Source organism: Stegostoma tigrinum, chromosome 15 (assembly GCF_030684315.1).
Source record: "Stegostoma tigrinum isolate sSteTig4 chromosome 15, sSteTig4.hap1, whole genome shotgun sequence".
Lineage (NCBI taxonomy): Eukaryota > Metazoa > Chordata > Chondrichthyes > Orectolobiformes > Stegostomatidae > Stegostoma > Stegostoma tigrinum.
The window spans coordinates 1097842-1115409 of record NC_081368.1 but is presented as its reverse complement, the minus strand read 5'-3'; the positions used below and the strand labels follow the sequence as shown (position 1 = coordinate 1115409).

General features: G+C 49.3%; 1 protein-coding gene across 7 annotated transcripts in view; it reads left to right on the top strand.

Moving 5' to 3' along the window:
* The first annotated feature begins 1791 nt into the window (after positions 1-1791).
* Positions 1792-17568, top strand: part of map7d3 (MAP7 domain containing 3) — a 112817-nt gene continuing 97040 nt past the window's right edge. For all 7 annotated transcript variants that reach the window (XM_059651315.1, XM_059651312.1, XM_059651314.1 and 4 more), the window contains exon 1: positions 1792-1883. In XM_059651315.1, coding sequence (XP_059507298.1) covers positions 1814-1883 — 70 coding nt within the window. In that variant the 5' untranslated portion in view covers positions 1792-1813. The remainder of the gene's footprint in view (positions 1884-17568) is intronic.

Genomic DNA, 17568 nt, shown 5'->3' with positions numbered 1-17568 from the left:
CCCCGCTCCCCCCTCGCCCCCCCTCGCCGCTCCCCCCCTCGCCCCCCCTCGCCGCTCCCCCCTCGCCCCCCCTCCTCGCCCCCCCCTCCCCGCACCCCCCTCACCCCCCCTCCCCGCACCCCCCTCGCCCCCCCCTCGCCCCCCCCTCGCCCCCCTCCCCGCTCCCCCCTCGCCCCCCCCTCCCCGCTCCCCCCTCGCCCCCCCCTCCCCGCTCCCCCCTCGCCCCCCCTCCCCGCTCCCCCCTCGCCCCCCCCTCCCCGCTCCCCCCTCGCCCCCCCCTCGCCGCTCCACCCCTCGCCCCCCCTCGCCGCTCCCCCCCTCGCCCCCCCTCGCCGCTCCCCCCCTCGCCCCCCCTCGCCGCTCCCCCCCTCGCCCCCCCTCCCCGCCCCCCCCCTTCGCCCCCCCCTCCCCGCTCCCCCCTCGCCCCCCCTCCCCGCCCCCCCCCCTTCGCCCCCCCCTCCCCGCTCCCCCCTCGCCCCCCTCCCCGCTCCCCCTCCCCGCTCCCCCCTCGCCCCCCCCCTCCCCGCTCCCCCCTCGCCCCCCCCTCCCCTCCCCCTCCCCGCTCCCCCCTCGCCCCCCCCTCCCCCCCCTCCCCCCCCCTCCCCGCTCCCCCCCTCGCCCCCCCCCTCCCCGCTCCCCCCTCGCCCCCCCCTCCCCGCTCCCCCCTCGCCTCCCCTCCCCGCTCCCCCCTCGCCTCCCCCTCCCCGCTCCCCCTCGCCCCCCCCTCCCCGCTCCCCCCTCGCCCCCCCTCGCCGCTCCCCCCCTCGCCCGCCCCCCCCCGCCCCCCCCTTCGCCCCCCCCTCCCCGCCCCCCCCTTCGCCCCCCCCTCCCCGCCCCCCCTTCGCCCCCCCCTCCGCGCCCCCCCCCTCCCCGCCCCCCCCTTCGCCCCCCCCCTCCCCCGCCCCCCCCTTCGCCCCCCCCTCCCCGCCCCCCCCCCCTTGCCCCCCCCTCCCCGCCCCCCCCCTTGCCCCCCCCTCCCCGCCCCCCCCCCTTGCCCCCCCCCTCCCCGCCCCCCCCCCTTGCCCCCCCCTCCCCGCCCCCCCCTTCGCCCCCCCTCCCCGCCCCCCCCTTCGCCCCCCCTCCCCGCCCCCCCCTTCGCCCCCCCTCCCCGCGCCCCCCCCTCCCCGCGCCCCCCCCTCCCCGCGCCCCCCCCTTCGCCCCCCCCTCCCCGCGCCCCCCCCTCCCCGCGCCCCCCCCTTCGCCCCCCCCTCCCCGCGCCCCCCCCTCCCGCGCCCCCCCTTCCCGCGCCCCCCCTTCGCCCCCCCCCTCCCCGCGCCCCCCCTTCGCCCCCCCCTCCCCGCGCCCCCCCCTTCGCCCCCCCCTCCCCGCGCCCCCCCCCTCGCCCCCCCCTCCTCGCCTCGCCCCCCCCTCCTTCGCCCCCCCTCCCCGCCCCCCCTTCCCCCTCTTCCTCTCTCCTCCCTCCCTCCCTCCCTCCTCCCTCCCTCCCTCCCTCCATTTATCTATCTATCTACGAACCTATCTACCTCTATCCCGAGGTAATGGGAACTGCAGATACTGGAGATTCCAAGATAACAAAATGTGAGGCTGGATGAACACAGCAGGCCAAGCAGCATCTCAGGAGCACAAAAGCTGACGTTTCGGGCCTAGACCCTTCATCAGAGAGGGCCATCCCCTAACAAAATGTGAGGCTGGATGGTTATCTCTGAATCTCCAGTATCTGCAGTCCACGTTATCCCTGATCCAGCTCCACATTTTGTTACCTCTGAATCTCCAGTATCTGCAGTCCCCGTTATCCCTGATCCAGCTCCACATTTTCTTATCTGTCTCCATCCCCCTCTTTTTGTGAGTGCGCATGCGTGGCGCTGCAGCCGGGGAGATGGCGGATGGCGGGATTTCTCTGAAGGGGCTTCGGGCCCAGCGCGGTAAGGGGCGTTTATCCCACCGGGGGGGGGTAAACCCGGGCCCAGCGCGGTAAGGGGCTTTTACCCCCACCCGGGGGGTGTTATACCCGAGCCCAGCGCGGTAAGGGGCTTTTACCCCCACCCGGGGGGTGTTATACCCGGGCCCAGCGCGGTAAGGGGCTTTTACCCCATCCCGGGGAGTGTTACACCCAGGCCCGGCGCGGTAAGGGGCTTTTACCCCATCCCGGGGGGTGTTATACCCGGGCCCAGCGCGGTAAGGGTCTTTTACCCCATCCCGGGGGAGTGTTATACCCGGGCCCAGCGCGGTAAGGGGTTTTTACCCCATCCCGGGGGAGTGTTATACCCGGGCCCAGCGCGGTAAGGGGTTTTTACCCCATCCCGGGGGAGTGTTATACCCGGGCCCAGCGCGGTAAGGGTCTTTTACCCCATCCCGGGGGGTGTTATACCCGGGCCCAGCGCGGTAAGGGGTTTTTACCCCATCCCGGGGGAGTGTTATACCCGGGCCCGGCGTGGTAAGGGGCTTTTACCCCACCCCGGGGGGTGTTATACCCGGGCCCAGCGCGGTAAGGGGCTTTTACCCCATCCCGGGGGAGTGTTATACCCGGGCCCGGCGCGGTAAGGGGCTTTTACCCCATCCCGGGGGAGTGTTATACCCGGGCCCAGCGCGGTAAGGGGTTTTTACCCCATCCCGGGGGAGTGTTATACCCGGGCCCAGCGCGGTAAGGGTCTTTTACCCCATCCCGGGGGGTGTTATACCCGGGCCCAGCGCGGTAAGGGGTTTTTACCCCATCCCGGGGGAGTGTTATACCCGGGCCCGGCGTGGTAAGGGGCTTTTACCCCACCCCGGGGTAAATCTTTGTGTGGGATGGATATATTTAATGGGGGAGGGGCTAGAGTTTGGAGAGATACTGATCTCCTCGGGTGTGGAGGGCACTGGGGCGGCTGCTCTGATTTAATGGAGACGGTCACTCTCCCCCCACCCCCACCCCAATAACTGTTGCCTGAGAGGCGTGGGGGTACTTTTTTTGCCCTGCCCCCTTACTGCCTTCTCCCTAACCAGCAATGCCCTGTCTTCTCTTACCCCCCTCACCCTCCTCCCTTACTGCCCTCACCACCCCTCATGATTCTTAATTTGAGGGTAGCAACCCTCCCCGAACCCTAGCATCACCAGAGCTGGGGATCCTGGCATAATGCCTCCCTTGAGCAACTGACTGTGTGCATCTTGCACATTCTCCCTGTGCCTCTTTGGGTTTCCACCAGGTGGTATAGATTAGAATCACTGCAGTGTGGAAACAGGCCAACAAGGTCACACCGACTCTCCGAAGAGCATTCCACCCCCATTCCATCCCTGTAACCCTGCATTTGCCATGGCCAGTCCATCCAACACACACATCTCTGATCATTATTGTCAATACAGAGTGGCCAATCCACCTAACCTGCACATCTTTGGACTGTGTGTTCGAAAGCAGAGCACCGTGAGGAAACACACACAGACAGCGAGGTGCTCTGGCTTCCTCCCATAGTCCAAAGATGTGCAGGTAGGTGGATTGTCTGGGCTAAATTGCCCATAGTGTTCAGGGATGTACATGGCTTATAGTGACTGGGTAGGGGGTATGGTTTGGGTGGAATGTTCTGCAACGGGTCGATGTGGACTTGATGGCCAAATGACCCCCCTCCCTCAGGGTGGTGACCCTTTTGGGCAACCACTGTGTGAGACTGCTAACCCTTCCTGGGAGACAACTGTTACCGTGGGATTTTTTTCCCCCCCACCATGGTGTCCTGTGCATGTTTGTTTGGACCTCTTGCAACTTCTATGTACATTAGGGAGGCTGAGTTTGGGATTTAACAGAAATTTTAGTTGATGGAGACATTGTTCCTGCTTAGGGGAAATGAGGACAATTGTCAAAAATAGCCTGAGCAGAATTGTTTTTTTTAAAACTCTTTAGCGTGACTGGAATGTGCTGTCTGAAAAGATTTGTGAATACATTTCAGAAGGGCAATGTTCTGAAAGGAGGAAATTTATTTGGAAGGAGTAGTTGTGTGGGATTAATTGGCACAGGCATATCAGGGAAATGGTGCCCTCCTGTGCTGTCTCACTTTATGGGCAAGACCCTGCAGACAGCTATGAATGATTACCATTCATCACAAATACACTCAAACCAGCAATGAATGAAGTTTTTTATTTTTAAAAGAAAAGTGCAGGAAGTTAAACTGTTAATCAGAATGTAAAGTCAGTACTAGAAATTCTGGGGCAATGATGTTGAGGATGAAAATGATTTGGTTGTTGATGTGGTTGTAGAGGGTTCAGATTTTTGTGCTGAATCTTGGAACGTTAACCAGGCTTCATTTTTCTAGAGCTGTGTTTGGAGTTGCCAGAAACTGCCTGAGTGTTATGGACACGCAAGCGTACTGTTTTACTTTATTCAAATGTTGCATTCTCGCTTCCAAACAGCAGGGATTGGATTATTCTCACTTTAATTGATCAGGTGTCTCCTCGTTTCTGAATGTTTAATATTCTGTGTCAGATTTTATCTTTTGGAATGTTAGCTTCAACATCCAAGTCAGCAAAGTATTGTCTGAAAGATTTAACAGCTGTCTTACCTAAGGGGATTACCTCTGCACCTTTTACAGGATGTGTGAGTTCACATCATAGTCTGACGTATAGAAAGCTTTGCAGAGTTCAAGGCAGTGATTCTGGTGCAGTTGGTATAGGGCAAATTTTACAAGTGGTCGAATTGTATATCTCTGTGCCATAGAGATAATGGGAACTGCAGATTCTGGAGAATCGGAGATAACAAAGTGTAGACCTGAATGAACACAGCAGACCAAGCAGCATCTTAGCACAAAAGCTGACGTTTCGGGCCTAGACCCTTCATCAGGAAAGGGGGATGGGGAGAGTGTTCTGAAATAAATAGGGAGAGAGGGGGAGGCGGATCGAAGATGGATAAAGGAGAAGATGGAGCCTGTAGCGGTGGGGTTAGGTGGGGAGGTAGGCAGGGGATAGGTCAGTTCTGGGACGATGGACAGGTCAAGGAGGCGGGATAAGGTTAAGAGGTCAGAAATGGAGGTGCGGCTTGAGATGGGAGGAGGGGATAGGTGAGAGGAAGAACAGGTTAGGGAGGCGGGGACGAGCTGGGCTGGTTTTGGGAATCAGTGGGGGGAGAGGAGATTTTGAAGCTGGTGAAATCCACATTGATACCATTGGGCTGCAGGATTCCTAAGCAGAATATGAGTTGCTGTTCCTGCAACCTTCAGGTGATATCATTGTGGCACTGCAGAAGGCCCAGGATGGACATGACATCTGAGGAATGCAAAGAGGAGTTGAAATGGTTCGCGACTGGGAGGTGCAGTTGTTTGTTGCAAACTGAGCGTAGATGTTCTGCAAAGCGGTCTGCGAACCGAGCGTAGGTGTTCTGCAGGAAACGCGAGATGCGATAGAGAGCATTCTCGACCACCGAAGGGTTAGTCGTGGGGGGTTGTGGTCTTTGAAATCACGGGACATCTGGGATGTTCGGGAATGGAACGCCCCATCTTGGGAGCAGATGCAGCAAAGATGGAGGAATTGGGAGTAGGGGATCGCATTCTTGCAGGAAGGTGACTGAGAAGAGGTGCAGTGGGAGTTGGTGGGCTTGAAATACATTTCAGTTTCGAGGCGGTCACCAGAGATGGAGACAGAGGTGTCCAGGAAAGAGAGAGAGGTATCAGAGATGGTCCAGGTGAACTTGAGGTTGTGGTGAATGGTATTAGTAAGGTTGATGAATTGTTCAAACTCCTTGTGGGAGTGTGAGGCAGCACTGTTACGGCCATCAATGTAGTGGAGGAAGAGGCGGAGGATAGTGCCAGTGTAGCTGCAGAAGAGGAAATATTCCACATATCCTACAAAGAGGCAGGTAGGTCTGTAGGAAGTGGGAGGAGTTGAAGGAGAAGTTGCTAAGGGTGAGGATAAGTTTGGTAAAGTGGATGAGGGTGTTAGTGGAGGGGTGGTCCGTTGAGCCTGCAGGAGAGGAAGATGTGGAGGACTTTTAGGCCATCTGTGTGGGGAATGCGAGTGTCACAATGATGCCACCTGGAAACTGGAGGAGCAGCACCTCATATTCTGCCTCAGGGACCTACTACCCAGAGGTCTCAATGTGGATGTTATTAGTTCCAAAATTTCCCCACCCAGCCACCACCTCTGACGACCTTTCATGTCATTCCCACCTTCTTGACCTGACAAAACCTGTCCGTCGTCTCTCCCACCTATCTGCTCCTCCCACCTTACCAACCAATCTCCTCCACTACCTACCTGGACTCACCTGTTGCCATGCCACCTACCTGCCCGAGCCCCACCCCTCCTCTCTCCAAGCTCCCTTCCCCTTCCCCGTTTCTGAAGAAGGATCCTGACGAGAAACGTCAACTTTCTTGCTCCTCTGCTTTCTGGCCTCGTGTGCTCCTGCAGCTCCACACTGTTAACTCTGACTCCAACATCTGCAGTTCTTACTATCCCTCATTGCCTGTTCTTGTCTGTCCAAATGCCTGTTAAACATTGCTAATGTATCTGGTACCATTTGTCTAAACAGTGCAACCCAGGCACCAATCTCCCTCTGTTTCAAAAGAAATCTGCCGTGCACACCACCTTTAAACTTTCCCCCTCACCTTAAACCTGTGTCCCCTAGTATTTGACATTTCAATCCTGGGAAAGAGACTCCGAGTATCTACCCTATCCATACTTCTGTAATTTTATATACTTCTATCAGGTCACCCTCTGATGTTCTCATTATAACCATCCAAGTTTGTCCAACCTTTCATAGAGCCCCTACAGCACAGAAAGAGGCATTTTGGCCTAATGAGTCTGCGCTGACCCTCACCTTATCCCTGTAACCCTGCATTTCCCATGGCTAACCAATCTACCATGCACATCCCTGGACACCATGGGTAATTTGGGTGATGAATCCACCTAACCTGCGCATCTTTGGACTGTGGGAGGAAACCAGGACAACCAGAGCAAACCCATGCAGACACGGAGATTGTGCAAACTCCACACAGTCACCTGAGGATGCAATTAAACCTGGGTCCCTGGCTCTTTGAGGCAAATTCTACACCCCCAAAGGCTGTGGAGGTGAAGTCACTGAATATTTTCAAAGAAATAAGTAGATTTCTAGAAGTTAAAATTGTCAAGAGATATGGGAAGAGAGCAGTGGTATGGTTAGGGGATTAGCTATGACCATGATGAGTGGTGGAATGGGCTTGATGGACTGAATGGCTCACTCTTGCTCCACTCTTTCTATGTTTTCTTTAATCATGTAGCAGTTCTTAACTGGATTTTAAAGTAAATAACTTCTAAAAAAAATTAAGCTAGTTATAATATCTTCCATTTTCCACTGTTACAATGCATCTATCCAAAGTCCACAGTAAACAGGTATGAAGCATGTAGTCAAATTCTGTTCCATTGAGCAAAAGAACATGGCAACAGAATGCACCTGGTAAAGAATGTAAACTAGGGGCATTGGGAGTTGTTATGTTTGAAGACTGTGCTAAACGTATGCCTCCTGAGAAATGTTCCTCCCCGGGATTAGCATTGTTTTCTAAATCCGCAAACAGTGAACTGAGTGTTGGCATGAAGTGGTGTACAGCATAGACTTGATCCTGATCAGAACTTTCTCTGTTCTATCATAACAGTCCATCCCTGGCCACTTCAACAACTTCGCATTGTATTTCCATTCCAATATTGGCTCTCTTTTTGGCCTTCCTACAGTGCAAGTCTATTCTGTTTTATATTCTTATTTAGTGAATGCAAATCATCAAAGCCAAGCAGTGGCCTCATAACTTTCAGTTTACTGCCAGTACAAAGCTGTTAGTTTGCATTAACTGCGTAAATGTAGTTAGACTCCAGGGTGCATACTGCCCTGATACAATGGAGAGCAGGTCTGAGAGTCTTCCTCTACTTCACACTCACTTCAGATCTTTGTCTGATTCACACATCCAAGTTTAGTGTTAGTTTATAAAGTTTTTGTTTTAAAAAGCATCATTTCTAAATGCTTCAAAATTTGGATGTTAATCTAGAAAGAACATACTCAGCAGGCCAGGCAGCATCCGTGGAGAGAGAAACAGATTTACTATTTCAGATAAATGACCTTTTGTTAGAATCATGCTGAGGAGTTCTGGCTTTCCCAATGGTGCTGTCAAATGGCTCGAGTGTATAAGGTTTCATGGATTTTTGATTAATTGCTTGAAGGGACCCATCAGGCTTGCAGCGTAGAGCTAATGTTGAGTTTTCAATGTTGGGATAGAAATGACCAATTGTAGGTAACACTAGTATCTGAGGTGGAGAAACTGTGGGCCAAAGGGCATTTCAGAAATGTGTGTTAGTAAGGAAGGTGGAATCAGTGCTTGCCACAATCTTTCAGCATCTCTAATTATCTCAACATGCAATGACAAGAATTTGGATTGGAATTATCAATGTTGAGGGAGTGACAGGAAGGAAAATGAGATCCATTTGGAGGCAGAAAGTTCAGAAATGAAGTGAAGAACCAAACTGAACGAACCAGAGGAATTAAAAATGCACTTAATCCTAATGCCCTATGCACAGGAATTAAGTCTATGGTAATAGTCTCACTCAGTGTTTTTCCAAAGTCTGCTTGTGGGTAAGAAAATGAACGCAGATTGGAATGTAGATAGTGTAGTAATGTCATCAGTAATCTTGTGCTGCCACAGTACTCGTTGCTGCTTCTGATAATTTTCTGACTTCATAACACTGAATCTTAGATACTTGTGGCACAACGGTAGTGCCTCTGAGTCAGGAGGCTGGGCTGAAGTACTGCCTGCTCCAGAGATGGATAGTAACATCTCTGAACAGGTCGATTTAAGATAAAACTAACACCCCGCTCTTCAAAACACAGGAGAGAAGGAATGCTTGGGCATTCAGTCACAACGTTGAAGAAAAATTGCAGGCTGCCAGTAGCAATTTCCACCCCTATATGAATCAAGGTTGGGGCGGGGTTTGGGGGTGGTTAGCTCCTGCATTATGCCTATTTTGCTTTACGATAAGCTCCTCTTGCTCATTTCATCATGATGTTGTATCTGCCCTTTTGGGATTGGAGCTCTTTAGAGCAATCTTGGTCTTGCGGTTTGCCCTTGCTTCGTGTTGATTTGACCTCCTCCCTAAAGGGACACCATCTTGCTCAGCTTGTCACAGCTTCTGATTTGGCTACTGTAGGAATCCTGTTACAGTATACTTCCTGCTGAGAGCAAACAGAGAGCTTTTTCCTTTCCACTTTTTTTGTTCCCTCAGCTGTCCACGCTCTAACAATTTGGAATGTTCTTGCCACCCAATCAAATTATCCTCTGAAAAATGTGTAATTCACACTCCAATATCAAAATGTGCTTTTAGAATAACGTTGATTTTAAGAACATAATTCACGTTGTTTCAGCATCTGCATATCTCATCACCTTTATCAGTAAAAGTGATGTTTCAAAATTTTGAAAAACCAGGGGCAGTTGCTTTTCTTTCAAATACCAGCGGCATTTTGGGATCAAAAATCATGTTTCACAATGTTTGTGACTAAGTTGTTGCAGTTGTAAATCACAGGTATTTTGGATTTTGAAGCTTCTGAGAAAGTCATAGCTGCTTGTTCATACATACACATGAATTATGAGCGTAGAGTGTGTAGGGGTTGTTTCATTCATCCTTGGTTCACTTGGGATTTGAGATGAGCTGGGTCTCTGGAATGTTTGGGACCAGTGATCATAATTCTGCTAGTTTTAAAGTAGTTACAATAAAGGATAAGCCTAGTATAACATTTTAAGCTCTTAATTAGAATAAGGCTAATTTTGATGGTGTGAGATGGGAAGTTTCAAGAGTTGATTGAAATAAATTGCAGATAACGGAACAACTGACACATGGACACTTTCAGAAGTGAGATGCGAGAGTTCACAGGCAATGTGTTTCTGTTAGAATGTTGGGTAAGGTTGTTAAGAGTAGGGAACAATGGATCCGTAAAGATATTGAGGCTCTGGACGGTAATAAGAAGGAACCATATTTTAGTCATTTGTAACTGGGATCAGCTAAATCTCTTGAAGGGTATAAGGTGTGTAGGGTCATTCCTAAGAGGGAAATCAGGAGGTCAAAACAGGGATAGCCTTAGTGTATAAGGTTAAGGATAATCTCGACATTCTACAAACACATGAAGAGCAACTGGGAAGAAAACGAGACCCCTTAAAAGATCCACGACAACGTCCATGTGTGGAACCATGGGAGATGGGAGAGATACTAAACTAATATTTTGTGTCAGGTTTTAATGTGGAGAAAGAAATAGAGGTGAGGGAATTCGGAAATATTGATGTCTTGAAAACAGACCACATTACAGAAGACGAACTGCTTGGAGGTGTTAAAAAAGATAAAGGTGAATAAATCTCTGGGACCTGAAGAAGGATATCCCAGGATATGCGAGAAGTTAAAGAAATTGTAGGGCCCCTAGCAGAGATATTTGTATCATCTACAGTCACGGGTGAGGTGTAGGAGGGTTGGCAGATGGCTAATGTTATGCCTGCAAATAAGAGGCTACAAGGGAAGCCTGGGAATTGTAGACCCTAAGTCTGACATCAGCAGTGGGTTAAGTTATTGGGGGGGGATTCTGAGGGACAGGATTTACATGCATTTGGAGAGGCAGAGACGGATTAGGGATAGTCACATGGCTGTGTGTGGGAAATCACTAATCACAATCTTGATTGAGTATTTTGAGGACTTAACCAAAAAGATTGAGGGCAGAGTGTTAGATGTTGTCGACATGGGCTATAGTTAAGCCTTTCGTTTACCATGCGGAACCTTGTCAATTACTAAAGTTAGATCATGTGGGATTCAGGGAAAGCTTGCCAATTTCAGACAAAATTGGTTTGATATCAGGAAATTGGGTGGTGGTGAATGGTTGTTTTTCGGATTAGTGGTTTATAACCAGCAGTGTTCCACAGGGATCGGTGCTGGGTTCACTTTTGTTTGTCATTTATATAAATGACATAGATGAGATTTAAGGAGGCGCAGTTATATATTTGCAGATGACCACCAAATTGGTGGTATAATCAACAGTAAAGAATGTTATCCAAGATTACGAAGGGATCGTGATCAGTTAGGCCAATGGGCTAGGAAGTGGCAGGCAGTGTTTAATTTGGGTAAGTGCAAGATATTTTGCATTATAGTAAAGCAACCAAGGGCAGGCTTTATACAATTAACAGTAGGTCCCTGGGTGTGTTGTCAAACAGAGACGTAGGGGTTCAGGTACTGGTTCATTGAAAGTTGCATCACAGGTAGACGGTGTTTAAGAAGGCATTTAACTTGCTTTCACTGCTCAGACCATTGAGTATAGGAATTGGGACATCATGTTGAGATTGTACAGGACATTGAGGCTATTTTTATTGTACAATGTAGTGTTGGTCATCCTGCTGTAGGAAGGATATTATTATGTTGGAGAAGGTTCAGAAAAGATTTACCAGGATGTTATTGGAACTGGGGTTTGGTTTATAAGAAGGAACGCTTTTTCCACTGGACCACAGATGGTTAAGGGCTGCGTTTATAGAGGATTATAACATCATGAGGGGCAAAGATAGGGTGATTAGCAAAGGTCCTTGGGTGGGTGAGTTCAAAACCAGGGAGTATATTAAAGTAAGAGGAGAAAGATTTAAAAGAGACGGATGGGCTACTTTTTCTCACAGGGCTGTTTGTGAATAATGCAGGTACAGTTAGGACATTTTAAAAGACATTTGGATGAGTAGATAAAAATGAAAGATTTTGAGGAATATGAGCCAAACACAGGCAAGTGAGACTTGTTTAGTTTGGGAAACTGAAAGAATTGAAAGGATTGAGATTAATAAGGAGGAAGTGTTGTCAATTCTAGAAGGTGTGAAGGTAGATAAATCCCCTGGGCCGGATGGGATTTTTCCGACGGTTCTCTGGGAAGCTAGGGAGGAGGTGGCAGAGCCTTTGGTCTTGATCTCTGAGCCCTCATTGTCTACAGGTTTAGTACTAGAGGACTGGAAGATTGCAAATGTTGTGCCCTTGTTCAAGAAGGGCAGTAGGGATGACCCAGCTAATTGTAGACCTGTGAGCCTTACGTTTGTTGTAGGAAAAGTTTTGGAAAGGATTATAAGAGATAGGATTTATAATCATCTAGCAAGCAACAATTTGATTGGAGATAGTCAGCATGGATTCATCAAGGGCAGGTTGTGTCTGTCAAACCTCTGAGTTTTTTGAGAAGGTGACCACGCATGTGGATGAGGGTAGGGTAGTTGACATGGTGTACATGGACTTCAGTAAAGCTTTTGATAAGATTCCACATGGTAGGCTATTGGAGAAAATATGGAGGCATGGGATTGAGGGAGATTTAGCAGTTTGGATTAGAAACTGGCTTTCTGTGAGAAGGCAACGAGTGGTGGCTGATGGAAAATATTCAGTCTGGAGTCCGGTTACTAGTGGTGTGCCTCAAGGATCTGTTTTGAGACCACTGCTGTTTGTCATTTTTACAAATGACTTGGACGCAGGCATAGTTGGATGGGTTAGTAAGTTTGCAGATGACACTAAAGTGGGTGGAGTGGTGGACAGTGGAAGAATGTTGCAGGAAGACTTGGGTAAACTGCAGAATTGGGCTGAAAGGTGGCAAATGGGAGTTCAATGCGGATAAATGTGAGGTGATTCACTTTGGGAAGAATAATAGGAAGGCAGAACACTGGGTCAATAGAAAGATTCTTGGTAGTTTGGATGTGCAGAGGTATCTTGGTGTCCATGTATGTAGATCCCTGAAAGTTGACACCCAGGTTGATAGTGCTGTTAAAAAGGCATACGGTGTGTTAGGTTTTACTGGTAGAGGGATTGAGTTCCAGAGCAGTGATGTCATGTTGCAACTGTACAGAATGCTAGTGTGGCCTTACTTGCAATATTGCGTACAGTTCTGGTCGCCCCAATTACAGGAAGGATGTGGAAACATTGGAAAAGGTACAGAGGAGATTTGCCAGGATGATGCATGGTCTGGGGCAAAGGCCTTGTGAGGAAAGGCTGAGGGACTTGGGCCTGTTCTCATTGGAAAGAAGGAGGCTAAGAGGGGATTTAATAGAGACATACAAGATGATCAGAGGATTAGATAGGGTGGACAGTGAGAGTCTTTTTCCGAGGATGATGACTTCAGCTTGTACAAGGGGGCATAGCTACAAATTGAGGGGTGATAGATTTAAGACAGATGTCAGAGGCAGGTTCTTTACTCAGAAAGTGGTAAGGGCGTGGAACGCCGTGTCAGCCAATGTAGTTAACTCAGCCACATTAGGGGCATTTAAACAGACCTTGGACAAGCATCTGGATAATGATGGGATAGTGTAGGGAGAGGGGCTTAGATTAGTTCACAGGTCGGCGCAACATCGAGGGCTGAAGGGCCTGTTCTGTGCTGTATTGTTCTATGTACTAACTTGGTCAACATGGATGAGTCGGACCAAAGGGACTGTTTCCATACTCTGTCTCACCTTTAAATTGCTTGCTTCTCCACTGATCAGTTGATGATTTTTGTCTGGTTCTAATTTAAATTTCCAATATGCATTTGTCTAACCTTGATGCATCGCCAACATTCAACACCCAACATCTGTTTTACCTACCTCAGTAAATACTAGCAAAAATATTTTATCTGTTGGCATCATTGAATTCAAGAAAATAATGTATGTGTTAAGTTTTACCTGCTATCTGTCTAACAATTTTGCAGATTCATTGCACATCAAACATAATTATTTAACTGTGAGGCTGGATGAACACAGCAGGCCAAGCAGCATCTCAGGAGCACAAAAGCTGACGTTTCGGGCCTAGACCCTTCATCAGAGAGGGGGATGGGGGGAGGGAACTGGAATAAATAGGGAGAGAGGGGGAGGTGGACCGAAGATGGAGAGTAAAGAAGATAGGTGGAGAGGGTGTAGGTGGGGAGGTAGGGAGGGGATAGGTCAGTCCAGGGAAGACGGACAGGTCAAGGAGGTGGGATGAGGTTAGTAGGTGGCTTGGGGTGGGAGGAAGGGATGGGTGAGAGGAAGAACCTTCCTCTCACCCATCCCTTCCTCCCACCCCAAGCCGCACCCCCAGCTACCTACTAACCTCATCCCACCTCCTTGACCTGTCCGTCTTCCCTGGACTGACCTATCCCCTCCCTACCTCCCCACCTACACCCTCTCCACCTATCTTCTTTACTCTCCATCTTCGGTCCGCCTCCCCCTCTCTCCCTATTTATTCCAGTTCCCTCCCCCCATCCCCCTCTCTGATGAAGGGTCTAGGCCCGAAACGTCAGCTTTTGTGCTCCTGAGATGCTGCTTGGCCTGCTGTGTTCATCCAGCCTCACATTTTATTATCTTGGAATCTCCAGCATCTGCAGTTCCCATTATCTCTGATAATTATTTAACTGCCATTTTGTATTGCATCAGGAATGCCAACTTTTAATGTGAAACAGTTTTGCTTGTCTTTAGGCAAGTGTAGCCATCACTTTGCTCCTTTGAAATGAAAAATGTGATAAAATAGAGAATTGTTACATAGAATAGTACAGCCCCTATGGCCCATGATGTCTTGCTGACCTGTTTTCCTACTAAGATCAATCTACCCTGCATACCCTACATTTTACTATCCTCCATGTGCCTATCCAAGAGCCGCTGAATAGTCTCTAAAGTATCTGACTCCACTACCACTGCTGGCAGCGCATTCCACACACCCACCACTCTGTGCAGAACCTACCTCTGACATCTCCCCAATACCTTCCACTAATCACCTTAAAATTATGCCCCCTTGGAGTACGTCATTTCTGTCCTGGGAAAAAGTCTTTGGCTATCCACTCTATCTGTTACCTCTCATCTTTACACCTCTATCAAGTCACCTCATCCTTCTTTGCTCCAATGAAGAAAACCCTAGCTCCCTTAACCTTACCTCATAAGACCTGCCCTCCAGTCCAGGCAGCATCCTGGTAAATCTCCTCTGCACCCTCTCTAAAGCTTCCACATCCTTCTGAGAATGAGGTGACCAGAACTGAACACAATATTGCAAGTGTGGTCTAACAAGGGTTTTATAGAGCTGCAACATAACCTCATGGCTCTTAAACTCAGTCCTCTGCCAATGAAAGCCAACACACCAAACGCCTTTTTACAACCCTATCAACTTGGATAGCAACTTTGAGGGATCTATAGACTTAGACCCCACGATCTCTCTGTTCGTCCGCAATGCCAAGATTCCTGCCATTAACACTTTATTCTGCATTCAAATTCGACCTTCCAAAATGAATCACTTCACATTTTTCTGGGTTGACTTCCATCTGCCCCCTTCTTTGCCCAGCTCTGGACCCTGTCAATGTCCTGCTGCAACCTACAACAGCCCTCCACACTGTACACAACTCCATCAACTTTCATGTCATCAGCAAACTTAATAACCCACCCTTCCACTTCCTCATCCAAGTCATTTATAAAAGATCACAAGGAGCAGAGGCCCCAGAACAGATCTCTGCAGAACACTACTGGTCACCAAGCCTCAAGCTGAATACTTTCCACCTACTCCCACCCTCTGTCTTCTGTTGGATAGCCAGTTTTGTACCCAGACAGCCAAGTTTCCTTGAATCCCATGCCTCCTTACTTTCTGAATGAGCCTATCTTGTGGAATCTTATCAAATCTTTGCTTAAAATCAATGTACACCACATCCACTGCTCTACCTTCATCGATATGCTTTGTCACATCCTCAAAGAATTCAATAAGGCTTATGAGGCATGACCTGTCCCCCTCAAAGCCATGCTGACTACTTCTAATCAAACTGTGCTTTTCCAAATAATCAGAAATACCATCTCTCAGAATCCTCTCCAATAATTTGCCCATCACAGAAATAAGACTGACCGGTCTATAATTTTCAGCATTATTCTTTTCCCTTTCTTGAACAAGGGAATGACATTCTCCACCCTCCAATCTTCTGGGACTACTCCAGTGGACAGTGAGGATGCAAAGATTATTTGCAAAGGGGCAGCAGTCTCTTCCGTCACTTCCTGTAGAAACTTTTGCTGTATATCGTCTGGCTCAGGGGACTTATCTGTCCTCATGTTTTTCAAAATTTCTGGCACATCCTCCTTCCTAACTTAAACTGTTCGAGCATATCCGCCTGTTTTTTGCTGTCCTCACAAACGTCAACATCCCTCTCATGTGAACACTGAAGCTAAGTATTCATTAAGGACCTCCCCTATCACCTCCAACTCCATGCACAAGTTTCCTCCATTATCCATGATTGGCCCTACCCTCACCCTGGCCATCCTCTTATTCCTCACATAAGCATAGAACGCCTTGAGGTTTTCCTTGATCCTACTCTCCACAGTTTACCCATACCCCCTTCTAGCTCTCAAGTCCATTCTTCATTTCCTTCCTGGCTACCTCAGACCTCTAGACCCCTGTCCCATCCTTGCTTCTTCAACCTTAAATAAGTTTCCTTCCTCCTCATGTCTTGTTATCCAAGGTTCCTTCATTTTACCATCCCTTCCTTGCCTTAGTGGGACAAACCTATCCAGTACCTGAAACACCTGCTCCCTAAACAACCTCCACATTTCTGTCGTGCATTTCCTGGAGAATATCTGATGCCTAATTTGTGCTCCGTAGTTCTTGCTTAATAGCATTGTAATTCCCCATCCCCCCCAATTAAATACTTTTCCATACAGTCTGCTCCTATCCCTGAACATGACTGTAGTAAAGGTCAGGGAGTTGTGATCACTATCACCAAAATGCTCTCCCACCAAGAGACCTGACACCTGGCCTGGCTCGTTGCCAAGCACCAAATCCAGTATGGCCTCCCCTTGCATCAGCCTATCTACACATTGGGTCAGAAATCCTTCTTGGATACACCTGACAAAATCTGCTCCATTCAAAATATTTGCACTTAGGAGGTTCCAGTCAATATTCGGGAAGTTGAAGTCACCATGACAACAACCCTGTTACTTCAGCACCTTTCCAAAATCTGTCTCCCAATCTGTTCCTCAGTGTCTCTGTTGCTACTGGGGTGTCTGTAGAAAACTCCCAATAAAGTGACTGCTCCTTTCCTGTTTCTGTCTTCTACCCAGGCTGACTCAGTGCACAAACCTACTTCCATGACTTCCCTTTCTGCAGCTGCGATACCATTCCCAATTAGCAATGCCACTCCCAACTTCTTTCTCAACTCCCTCCCTGTTTCTTTTGAAACATCTATAACCCAGAACATCCAACAACCATTCCTGCCCCTGTGTTATCTAAGACTCCGTAATGGCCACAACATCGTAGTTCCAAGTACTGTTCCAAACTCTTAAGTTTGTCACCCTTATTCCTGACACTTCTTGCATTGAAGTAGACATACCTCACCCTGTCACACTGACTGCTATTTTGCCCTATCAACTGCTTATTCTTCCACCCAGATTCTCTGCTTGCTCTATCTGCCTATACGCTGGCTACCTCATCTGCTGATATGTCGCTCCAGTTTCCATCCCCCTGCCAAACTAGTTTAAACCCTCCCGAAGAGCTCTAGCAAATCCCCCACCCAGATTATGAGTATTCCATATTTAGGGCTATTTATTGTTTCAATTTAGCCTTTTCTGTTTAGGTCCTTGTTCCTTCACATAAAAATCATTGACTCCTTTCACCATCACAGGGCTTTCATCCCTACTGTGCTGCCTGTGCATGCGTCAGCATATCATCAGGCTCCAAGCTTCC